We start from the raw sequence: 11,951 nt of genomic DNA on the forward strand, positions 1-11,951 counted from the left end.
AGATATGTACTCACTGATAAGCGGATATTAGCCCAGAAACTTAGAATACCCAAGATACATTTTGCAAAACACAAGAAAACCAAGAAGGAAGACCATCATGTGGATACTTCATTCCTCCTTAGAATAAGGAACAAAATACCCATGAAAGGACAAAACTTTATATGCCCCAGTACAGGGAAACGCCAGGGCCAAGAAGTGGGAGTGGGTGGGTAAGGGAGCAGGGGTGGGGGGAGGGTATAGGGAACTTTCAGGATAGCATTTGAAATGTAAATAAAGAAAATATCTAATAAAAAAAAGAAAATGGATTAAAAAATAAAATAAAAAAAAGTTAGAAGCCAATCTGGAAAAAAAAAAAAAAAAAAAAAAAGAAAGAAAGAAAAACATGTTTGACTTCTGCAGAAAATCACAGAGAATCAATGACAGGTATATTTTAAAAGACTCTTACAATTAATGATTGCAGAAGTATTTCAGAACGCACAAAGGATATGGAATAGGTGGATAAATTCTTCAGTGCTTAAGTTTGGATCCCAAAACTCCCAGATTTAAAAAAAAATATGAAACGAAAATGAAACAGGCATGGTGGAACATCCATCTGCAACATCACTGCAGAGATGGGAGGCAGCCAGTAGATTGCGGAGTCTTGCTGACTCTCCATCCTACAAAAACATCAAGATCCAGGTTCAGGGAGAGACCCATACATCTCAGCTGCACACAGATGTGCATGCAAACACACAGATCCACACAAACAAAGGTTATAAAGCACAAAGATAGATGTCTAAGATTCTATGGCCTCCCAGTATATCAATAATGAAGAGTTCAAACTGAAATTAATGACTCTATGTCCCTTATACTGGCACCAAGAACCAACTACATAATACTTAGTCAAAGGAAAAATGTGAACATACTCATGAGAACAACTACAAACCTCTGTGAGGGGAAATAACTGAGCCAATAGAGGAATCTCTGTGTTCATAGGAGGGAGACACAATCAACACTGTCAGCCTCCAAGCTCTGCCCCAGCAGAGCTCTTCATTCAACAGAATTCTAATCAAAATCCCACCAAGCTCTCTAACGGATATTGGCAAGGTGGTTCTAAACTTTATAGAGAGAGGTGACTTAACACAACACTGGAAAATAAAGTCACAGAACTCATGTTACCTGGCTTCAAGACTTACCAGATGTTTACAGTCACCAAGGTGTGTGGGGCTGATGATATAACAGAAAATACATCAACAGGACAGAAATAGATCTGTACGAGTTGCCTTCGAAAAGCAGCATGGATGATTCAAGGAAGAAAGGATGGTATTTTGAGCAAACGGTGCTATAACAAATGTGAAAATTGTAAAAGGGAAATGAGCTTAGGTAGGGACCTGTTTTGTCATTTAAAAAAAAAAAAAGCTATTAGATGCATGCATGCTAGATAGAGAATTCAAAGCTACATAACTTCTAGAAGGTAAAATGGAAGAAGGTATATGGTGACTGTTTTACTGACTTTGCTGGGACAAAATACCCGAAGATAGATGCTGCACACACATGCAGCATTGACAGACACATCTTAAGGGAGGGAAGGTTTGTTTTGCACTAGCATCTCAGAGCATATACAGTTCATCATGGTGAAGCAGGCATGGTGGATAATGGGATTGGCCTGAACCCTACATTGACAGCATGGAAGCATGAAGAAGAAGTGGGCCTGGCAACAAAGACCCAATCTGCCCCCAGTCATATACTTCCGCCAGCAAGACTCAATCTCCTTAAGTTTCTATGACCTTTCCAAACAAGGGCACAAGCAAACATTTGGCCCAGACAATCTGGAAAAGGCATGCCATGTGTGTTCACCCTTGCTGTCTGTCCCTGTGATAAACACTGACCAAAAAGCAAGCAACTTGGAGGAAATGGTTTATTTGGCTTATAGGTTACAGTCTATCATTGAGAGAAGCCAAAACAGGAACTCAAGGCAGGAACTGAAGCATAGACCACAGAGGAACACATTTTACTTGTGTGTTAAGCCTGGCTGGCTCAGCTACCTTTCTTATACAGCCCAGGCTTGCCTGTCTAGAGATGACATCAACCACAGTGGGTTGGATCCTCCTGCATCAAACTAGCAATCAAGAAAATGCCTCCCAGACATGCCAACAGACTAAACTGATGTGAGCAATGCCTTACTTAAGGTTCTGTCTTGCCAAGTGTGCCAAATTGACAACAGATGCTAATTACAATATTCCATCCCTTGAAGACCTTCAGCACTTTCTTTCTTGTTTGTCCCCAATGTTTCATGTTAAAACCGTCATATAAAACCTGGTATAACTGTACAGGTTTTATAATCTTTTTAAAAATTCCAACAGTGTAGCTTTAAAAGTTAAAAGCCTATTAACGGCAGGTTAATCTAAAACTGAAACTTAGCTATCTTTTTTCTTGCCCTAAGAAGGAAGAAGCTTTGCACAGCTACAACCAAATCAACGTAAACCAAAATTCAATAGTGTAAATAGCTCAGTGTCTGACCGTAGGGGCTCACTCATGATCTTTTGAGCGCCAAAGGAGCTGTACCTCTCCAGCTAATGCTTTTATGCCCCAACTTTAACCCCTTGAATGGATGTTGATGAATTCTGACTGGTCTTGGACATTCCTTGATATAGTTCTTGGTCCAATGGTTTAGTATAAATTGGCTATTAAAATTCTATTAGTTTGGATGTCCTTTCGTATTTCAACACATTCTGTTCAAGTTTTTTTCCAGACCATTGAGTTTGGTCATTTGTTAGCACTCAATTTTCTTCATTGCCACTCTTCCATCAGTACAAAAACAAACCCCACAACACTCACCTCAAAGGGAAGAAGGAATTATTCTGGAGCTGAATGTGAGTGTTCGTGGCCCCAAAATATAAATTTATGTTACCTCAAAGTCCATTGTCCAAGGTGATGACAGATTGATGAAATTTTTACAAGCAGCAGAACCAAGAAACTCACAAATAAATACACTTTTAAAATGCATTAAATAAATAGTTATAGCAAAGTAGAAAAAAACTGTCTGCTATGGGCTTCAGATGCTGTCTGATGCTTTTGGTTGGTGGAAATTGGAGTTCTGGTAAGTTAGCACATTCCAAAAGGTTTCAATCTGTCAGTCATGGGATGTTAGGCCCTGCCCAGATGTGGGCAAGCAATGGTGATTTAGATGCTAAAGATAGTTCAAGGTAAATTGGAATTAGGCTCTAGACTTGCAGCATTCTGACCTCTCTACAGTCTTCAGGTCTAACCAGTTAGCCAGCTTTACAGAAAGTTTAGTTGATGGTGCAATACCGAAGCCAAGAAAAGAAACATTGCTTAAAAGCTACTAGTTAGCATTCTAGACAGGCTTATGATTAATTATATTAACTCAATCTTAAAGGTAGTGATAATTTTTAAAAAATCCTCTCTCTCTCTCTCTCTCTCTCTCTCTCTCTCTCTCTCTCTCTCTCTCTCTCTCATGCTAGACTAAGTCCTGGGCAATAGAATAACTGATCATAGTTGGGCATTTTCAAAAATTTGCTTTTGGTTTTGTTTATGGGGCAAAACCAATCTGTCCCCTAGAATCTCTAAAAATAATGGAATCATAAAGTCTGTAGTCAATTTACAAGATCACTGATTTTGGAATGCCTATGAGCTTGTGTATATATATATATATGTATATGCCACATGATCCACCTGATGGAGTGCATCCCAAATCCAACCAGAGAGTGAATTGGTGCAATTCACACCTCTATTGTACCAATGGACATGTCTTTCCAGGACAGCATTGTTCACAGCTCACTGTTCACAGCTAGCATCCACATATGAGAGAGCACAATGTTTAGGTTTGGTTTACCTGGATTGCTTCTAATTCCATCTATTTGCCTATTAATTTCATGATTTTGTTTTCCTTAACAGTTGAGTAATAGTCCATTATGCAAATGCAACACATTTTCATTGGGTTGTCTTTTAATTTCTGTATATTGTAAATAGAGCACCACTGAACATAGATATGCAAGTATCTCCATAGTAGGATACAGAGTCTTTTGGGTGGATGTCTAAAAGTGGTATAGATCAGTTTCTAGGATTTGGAAGAACCACCACACTGATTTCCATAGTAAAAAAAAACAATCTGTAGTAGGTGACTGTATGTGTGTAGACTTATATTTGTGTCCTCATTTTTATACATCAATCAGTGTGTTTGATTTTGTGCTATAATTATTAATATTATAAACTCTTAGATTCATTTAATACTAAAGGTGATAAACACTTTGGTTCAAACATTTCACTTCAAACTTGTACCAACTTCTACTGGATTTGTGGACTGCAGAAATGCTGGCTCGTGTTCTTCATCTGCAATGACAGTTGGGTATTCCAACTGCCTAAGCCCAAGAACCCATCAACAACATCCCCAATCCCCTGTTTCTATGTTTCTTAAATCATTCTTTTCATGTTTAGATATTTTGAAAACTGTCTTAGATATTTGAAATTCTCTTTAAATTTTTCTAAATGACAAACATTGTGATAAATCATGTCTGCAGGGAAGGTTCAAATTAGGACACCATGCCCTTAGTCCATCATGCTTTCTTATGTCTGTTAGCCTTCTTGCACTTCAAACCTTGCCTGAAACAAGTCTCCATTTCAGGAAAAGACTCTGTAGACACAGGGAAAATAATCACTTGGATTAAGTAGTACCACGACTCATGACATCCTGAGGAGTTTGGCCTTGCTAGCTTTTTTTTTTTTTTTTTTTTTTTAGGTCATAGTGTCTTCTTGATTGTTATAACTTTAGATATAATGTACTACTGTGTATTGCATTTAAATGTTGTATCTGACAGAGGTCAAAACCCAGAAAATCATGAAATATTAGCCATTAGCTCATGGTGGCTTAATATATCAGGTATAACTCAGAGATTTAATTCTGAGTGGCTTCACTAACTATATCTCTCACTTGAAGATGTTCTTCCTGCCTACTAATCAGGAAGATTTGCCTATGCTAATGAGGAACGAGACTGGGCATGACACCATTTGGCCTCCACACACATTGAACAGGATGCTTGGCCAACAGGGTTATTGTGATTGAAGTTCCCAGACAAAAGTCATACATATATTAAGGATTCTGCAAGAAAACAGCTCTGTGATGTAGTGAGCTATGCTCCTGCAGGATCCCTACCACTGTAGAATTCACACATGGTGCCCAGTTCTCCAGGATTTTCAGGCTAGGACAGACATAGTAGAGCAACTCTGTCATTACAGCATTTGCCAGATTGATATGGGAGAATTACAGAACGAGGACAGCCTGGGGGCATAGTAAATTTAGGAGAGCCAGATCTACTTAGTCCTCATCTAGAATACTAACTAACTAACTAACTAAAAAGGGGCTGAGGGATAGCTGCCATTTAGTGGTAGAATACTTATTTGGCTGTCATGTGCAAGGTTCTGGCTAACATGTAAAATTCCAAGCAATAAAAGAAAAAGGAAGAGGAGACGGAAGAGAAGGAGACTTGAGTCTACCATGTTTTCAGGGTTCTTTGGAGCCCATCTGGGTTCTGAAGAACCCACCAGCCTTAGGGTTGCAATAACCTAGTGTAAAAGGGACCAGAGGCAAAGACTCAGGCCTATCTCTAGTCTCCTAGCACCCCCCAAAAGGAAGCATCTGGCCTCTCTTTACTCCATGGTAACCTTTCTTTCTTCTATACAGATGTTTTTCATTTCAAAGTTTCTGAATCCCTGATCCAGTGGGACTGCTTCCTCCAAGCTGCCGGTTTCAGATGCTTGCCCTTCAAAGTTTCTGTCTCACAGTCTAAGTTAGCCAAAGATTTTACCATCTTATTTTTTGCTGAGCTTCCTTCCAGCTGCCAGGAAATCACCTCATGATCTGATGACTACTCAGCATAACAGAGACCTTGCTTTCATTTTCCATTAGGCATGATCCTGTCTGCAGATTTCCTGCTCCCTATAAAAGGCAGATTAGAGCCTCCAGACTAGCAGAGTTGGACCAACTGAGAGGACTCTAGCCTTCACTCCAAAATCTTTGCCTTCAACATGAAGATCTACACAGTGCTTCTGTGCCTGCTGCTCATAGCTGTCACTGTCAGCCCAGAGGAGCTGGCTGGCCCAGGTAAGGCATCTCCTTTCCTAAGATAAATGGTTTAGCAGGCACTAACATCTGAGCACAAGGCATCCCAGAGCTGCTGTATGATCTGCAATTTTTAAGATGGAGAGTATGGAAGAAGTTAGCAAAAAGCCAACGTGCCAAAGCTAGGCAGAACCAGCAGTAAATGTTTAGAGCACTGAGACCAGGCCCTGTGATGTCTCATGACACCAGTCCTGGGACAAGATGCTGCATACAGCCACTGCAGATACTGCCCTCTCCTTGTTTGAGGAGATGGCCCAGGAGTGGCTCTGTGGTAAGAAGGGCATCACAAACAGTGATAGGAATGATGTCTTGAAGAAGTGCTTTGGGGTCTTGATCTAGAGTGGCTTCCAGAATCACAGCCATATGTGGATACTTGCACATGGAGAGGCTTCCTAGATTTAAAAAAAAAAAGGTTGATTCCAAGCTCACAGCAGCAAGGTGATGGACAGTGAGTTCTTGGAACTTACTTTCCTGTGTCAGAATTCAGTCAATGAGATTTCATGATAAACAGTCATCAGTGAGGAATCCTTTAGGTCAACAGAGGACACTGACTCCTAGAGGTCAGAATTCAGTCAATGAGATTTCATGATAAACAGTCATCAGTGAGGAATCCTTTAGGTCAACAGAGGACACTGACTCCTAGAACATATTCTGTCACTAGACCCTAGAAACAGAACTTGGGAACAGTGACTCCTAGGAGCAGCCCAACCCTGTCTTCCCTTATGAGAGGACTCTGAGATGTCCCCTAACCCTCTTTCTTTACAAAATTGCTCTCAGATAAGACTCCAGTCTCCTGCTGCTTTAGTGTAACAACACGGAAGATCCCCCTTCGGGTGCTGCAGAGCTACGAGAGAATCAACAATAACCATTGCCACCGGGAAGCTGTGATGTAAGTGATTCCCTACCCAGAACACCCAGTCAGAGTCAAGGGAGAGTGGTCAGGGCATACAGAGGAGCGAGACAAATAAGTACAGCCTCTTATCTGAACAGCTCCTTACCCACATAGGGAAACTGACTGGAAGAGAAGAAATCTGTAATTTTCCAGGAGCTCAGAGGGATTTTCCCCAGTAGATGAGAAAGCTTCAAGTAGGACAGCAAGACCAGGGCTTCCTTCTCAGGGTTCTCCCTTCTACCCCTCCTCATCCTCCCCTCCTGCCAAGCAGCTCCTTCATCTCTGGAGCAAAAGTGAATGGGGTCTGTCGAGCTGTGGGCCATGCCCTGAGCACTACCTCTGAGTATTCCATCTCTCCACAGCTTCCAGACCAAGCGGGGTAGGTCTATCTGCGTAGACCCCAAACAGAAGTGGGTCCAGGAGTACATGGAGGTCCTTGACCAAAAGTCTCAAATTCTGCAGCCTTGAATCTTCACACCTGAGTTAAGAGGCAGCCAAAGCCGGAAGTTCTCCTCTAATCTTCCCCAGGCAGAGAGATGTTTCAAACAGATGGTGCCTGGGCTGGGTGATTCCTCATCCCTGTCTCTTATATGAACAACTGAAATAAAAGCTCACACTGATTTGCAAATGTAACATGGACATTTTAATTCAAAGTGAAGTGGTGGAAAGTTATGATCACTCTCAGAGAGCAGCATATGAGGGAAGGTGTTCAAGGGTTCCCATCTATTATTTGGGTTTCATTTTATGGGGTTCAGGGTAAGGAAGAGCCTTGTTACTAAAGATGTAGTGGATGGGTCTCTAGTAGTTGAGATTCTTCAATTACATAAACAAACCATTGTTCATTGCTCATATCTGTTCCCATAATGCATTAGCTTTTTATCATAGACATGCCCAGCTGTGCACAGGCATAAATATTAAATAGGGGATTCTTTCTCAAAGTTCACTTGAGGTTACACTCCACCTCATTGTACATGTACCACAAGCTGGTCTCAGTCAGCCCCAGACTCTGTTCCAGACTGTGTTTGACTAGAAACAAAGCTTATCACGGCATTACTAAGTGGATCAATGTGTTTCATGGTTTAAACCCTTTTGCAGTTGAGAATGCTACGTTGCTAACAGGTTGCTTGCTATACTCTCCAAAGATGGAGTGTGTACAAAGCCCGAACCAAGTAGGGTCCTGAGTTGCATAGATATTCCCTGTATGCTTGTCTGCCCCACCTTCCCCCTGAAAGACTTTGTTTTCCTAATTCATAGAGAGCTATGCCATCTGTGTCTGACACATTTACGTGTAACACACAACAGGAACATTATCAGTATTAGTATTAGTCACAGTTCTCTAGAAGACCAGACCAAAAGAATGAATATGTGTGTGTGTGTGTGTGTGTGTGTGTGTGTGTGTGTGTGTGTGTATACACATATATATTCACTTGTTCTCAGAAACATTCTATACCTATTTTTCCTTGACCTACTTTCCTTAACTGCCTGGTCTCACTTCTGTAGCCATGCTTACACTATTGTCTTTCACTATGTAGACCAAGTAGTCTTTCAGTGCCTGTCTCCCACCAGGGAGATCAAGAAATCAATAGTTGCTCATCCATGTGCCTTGGCAGTTCCAATCTGACGCCAAAGCCTGGAAGATTTCCGAAGAACCAGTGGGTTTCCTTGCATGGTGGAAGCCCAAAGAAGCTCATTCTAATATCAGTAAAGGAATCGGCAGCAGCAGTGTAGATGAACTTGCCAATGAGAGTGAAAGCCAAGTAAGAAAAAAAAAAAATTCCTTCTTCCATAGCCCTTTATGGGACGCCGTTGTGTCACGTTGACAATCGAAACTAACATCACGGTATCTAAAGTTAAAATAATCGAGACACACAACGACCTAGAGAAGTAAAGGTAACAGAAAAAGGAAATCAGCATCTTAATCAACCAACACTCTGGTGGATGTGTCACTGTCTTTTGTTCTCCCAAACCTTGACACAACTGACATCAGGTTAAAAGCCCCACCCAGGCCTTGAAACCCAGGAAGTGGGCTACAACTCCTTACAAAACAGGAATGTAGACCTAGGTCACCTGCTAAATCAGGCATAAGAGCTAAGTCCATGGATTCCCAGGAAGTCTCTGAGTAAAAGTCTGAATGTACTAACCTCGCTGTTGCTTTGGCTTCTGTAGTTCCTCTTCTTACTAACTGAAATTTGCCAACCAGGATGTGGGTGCTCAGTATGAAAGACAAAGACCTGTGAGATCCACAGCTTCATGGTTTGGGCAAGTTCCCTATGTAGTCAGTCATCGACCAGCAATAAAGACTTTTTTCTCGGCTTTATGATCGATCGATCGATCTATCGTCAGTGTGATTGTCTCAGGTAGGCTTACCTCACAGCACTGTTATCTCATGTTGACACAAGCTAAAGTCATTAACAAAGGGGGAACCTCGGTTGAGAATGGTCTGTGGGAAAATCTGTGGGACATTCGAGTGATAATTGATGTGGGAGGGCTCAACTCACTGTAGATGGGATCACCCCCATGGATGGGTGATCCTATAAGAAAAGGGGCTGAGCAAGCCAAGGAGAGGGAGACTATAAGCAGCACCAAGGTCTCTGCATCAGCTCCCACCTGCACTTCTTCATAGTCTCTGCATTGGCTCATACCTCCAGGTTCCTGCCCTGACTTCCCTCAGTGATGGACTGTTACTTGAAAATGTAAGATATCTGGGCAGTGGTTGCGTACTCCTTTAATCCCAGCACTTGGGAGGCAGAGGCAAGCATATTTCTGAGTTCGAGGACAGCCAGAACTCAGAGTGAGTTCCAGGACAGCCAGGGCTACACAGAGAAACCCTGTCTCAAAAAAAACAAAAAACAAACAAACAGAAAAACCCCACCAAAACAAAAACAAAAAATGAAGTATAGAACAAACGCTTTGTTTTCAAAACCCTAAAGTGAGACAGTAATCACTATACTTTTCCCTTGAGTCACAGAATCTTTCCTAACATAAAGACTTGGTTCAGGGAGGTTGGAAGCATGAGTAGGCAAACAGACATAGTAAAAGCTTGATGAACGAAGAACACAGTGTCTTCATTTGGACCTTTACTAAAGCCGAGTCTGGCAGTGTGTTTGTCATTTACATAGTACTAAGGAAAATTCCAAATGCCTTGGACAATTTTCAAGACATCTAAACATAAAAAAAAATTAAGAAATAGAAAGGATGAGAATTAGAAATTTTGTCAGCAGAGTTTGCAACTTAGATACTTGGGTATCCAACTGTCATTGTACTTGAAAATAAATCCCACCTAGATTTTCCACAATCTAGAAGGGTGTATGTGTCTCCAGCAGAAGTTGGTACAAATTTGAGGTGAGAAATATAAAGTTAACTGGGTTTTCTCCTCATAAGTGATGGAACAGAAAATGGGCAGACATACCCCATGAAGTCCTTTCTCTCCAGATGGGAGTTCTTGATGCATGTCTTTTCCCAATTGATGAAACCACCTGATTTTCCCTTTTTATTCCCTTAGCTTTCCCTGTCCTGGGAGCTCAGGTAGGAGGTCTGGAACCAATTTTGATATTTTGCTTACAGCAGTATATGTTTTTCTTTTGTAGGCATGCCTCAGACACGTTTTACTTAATGTTGATAGGATACTTAGCTTTTTTTTTTTTAGTTAGATAGCAGATGTTTGACCAAAAGAGTAGATAGTAGATTTAGGAGGACTGATAGGGATTTTCTTTAACCAAAATACTGAAAGATTCAGCTGATTCTAACAGTTGATGCCATCGATCTATTTAATCATCAATCTAGAAGACTGAAGACACAATGTGTCTACAACGAACATGAGAAACCAGCTCATCACCATTTTGTTCCCAGAAGCCATTTTGTGTCTGTAGCCAAGTTAAGTTTCTGTTTGCCATAAAAAGTGAGTTTCTATTTCTCAGAGCTGGGCAGCTCCTTATCACAATAACCTTGGAATGTACTGTAAACCAACTGCCAGGAGCCACCTGTTCTCAGAAACTTTCTATACCTATTTTTCCATGACTGTTTTCCTTAACTGCCTCGTCTCACTTCTGTAGCCATGCTTACATCCCCTACCCTATGGCTTTGTCCTATAAAAAGGGCTTGCGAAAATAGCTCAGGCTGATCTCATGAACCCCATCTTATGAGCAGGCAGACACCTGCTGACTCGGCTCTGATGTCTACACAAATAAAGCTTGCTTTGATTGGGCCATAATTTGGGTAGGTGGTCTTCCTCCTTGGGGTCTGTGGGATTAAGAAAATTTTGTATAATGTACCAAATTTTACAGATTTAAGTATCGGTAATTTAGCAGAAGGGTGACAAATCAAATAGTAATAATTCTCTATAATAGAATTCTTTGTACATTTCTAGCATGGTCCTGTAGCAAGGAAAGGTTTTAGCCCCATGGGAAAAAGAGATTATTTGGATGAGATCACCAAGAACACATTCTATATCTGTAATCTTTGTATCTTTTTGTTATTTGATGGTATCTTTATGTCTTTTTTTCCTTTAAAGTGGAAATTACAGAGATTAGTCCCAAATATACTGTAAGGAAAAAATTACAATTATGTTGTAATGGAACACAATTGGCTTTTGTATGCCTTGATTAGGCTACGCGCGCTTCCAACGACTGGTTCCTGGAACTGGGTAAATTTGATCCTTTCTAGAAGACGACAAATCTGCCAGGGCAGTGGGGATTTTTTTTGGTTTTCGGGTTTTGGTTTTTGTTTTTGTTTGTTTGGGTTTATATATATATATATATATATATATATATATATATATATATATATATATACAACCAACACAAATGCTTTCCTTGCTCTCTGTGACTTTTAGTTCTCTCCTTCCACCATGAGAATTCCTGGAAGGGAACTCAAGTCTTCAGACTTGAGAAGCAGCAAGAACCTTCGCAGACTGATCCACTCTACCAGCTTGCATCTGTATAT

General features: G+C 40.8%; 1 protein-coding gene across 1 annotated transcript; it reads left to right on the forward strand.

Annotated features, from left to right (window-relative positions):
- Positions 1–5,968: 5,968 nt before the first annotated feature.
- LOC110332719 (C-C motif chemokine 8-like) lies at positions 5,969–7,643 on the forward strand. Its single transcript, XM_021214057.1, has 3 exons — positions 5,969–6,100; positions 6,896–7,007; positions 7,373–7,643. Exons 1-3 carry the CDS (start codon positions 6,025–6,027, stop codon positions 7,476–7,478), a joined length of 294 nt encoding a protein of 97 aa, XP_021069716.1. The 5' UTR covers positions 5,969–6,024; the 3' UTR covers positions 7,479–7,643.
- Positions 7,644–11,951: the final 4,308 nt, after the last annotated feature.

The sequence above is a fragment of the Mus pahari genome, chromosome 14, assembly GCF_900095145.1.
Source record: "Mus pahari chromosome 14, PAHARI_EIJ_v1.1, whole genome shotgun sequence".
NCBI classification, from domain to species: domain Eukaryota; kingdom Metazoa; phylum Chordata; class Mammalia; order Rodentia; family Muridae; genus Mus; species Mus pahari.

Bases quoted from the DNA above. Each gene is read 5' to 3' on its own strand.
- LOC110332719 (XM_021214057.1), top strand. From the start codon at position 6,025: ATGAAGATCTACACAGTGCTTCTGTGCCTGCTGCTCATAGCTGTCACT. The intron at 6,101-6,895 runs GTAAGGCATCTC...AATTGCTCTCAG, and splicing joins AGAGGAGCTGGCTGGCCCAG to ATAAGACTCCAGTCTCCTGC. The intron at 7,008-7,372 runs GTAAGTGATTCC...ATCTCTCCACAG, and splicing joins TGCCACCGGGAAGCTGTGAT to CTTCCAGACCAAGCGGGGTA.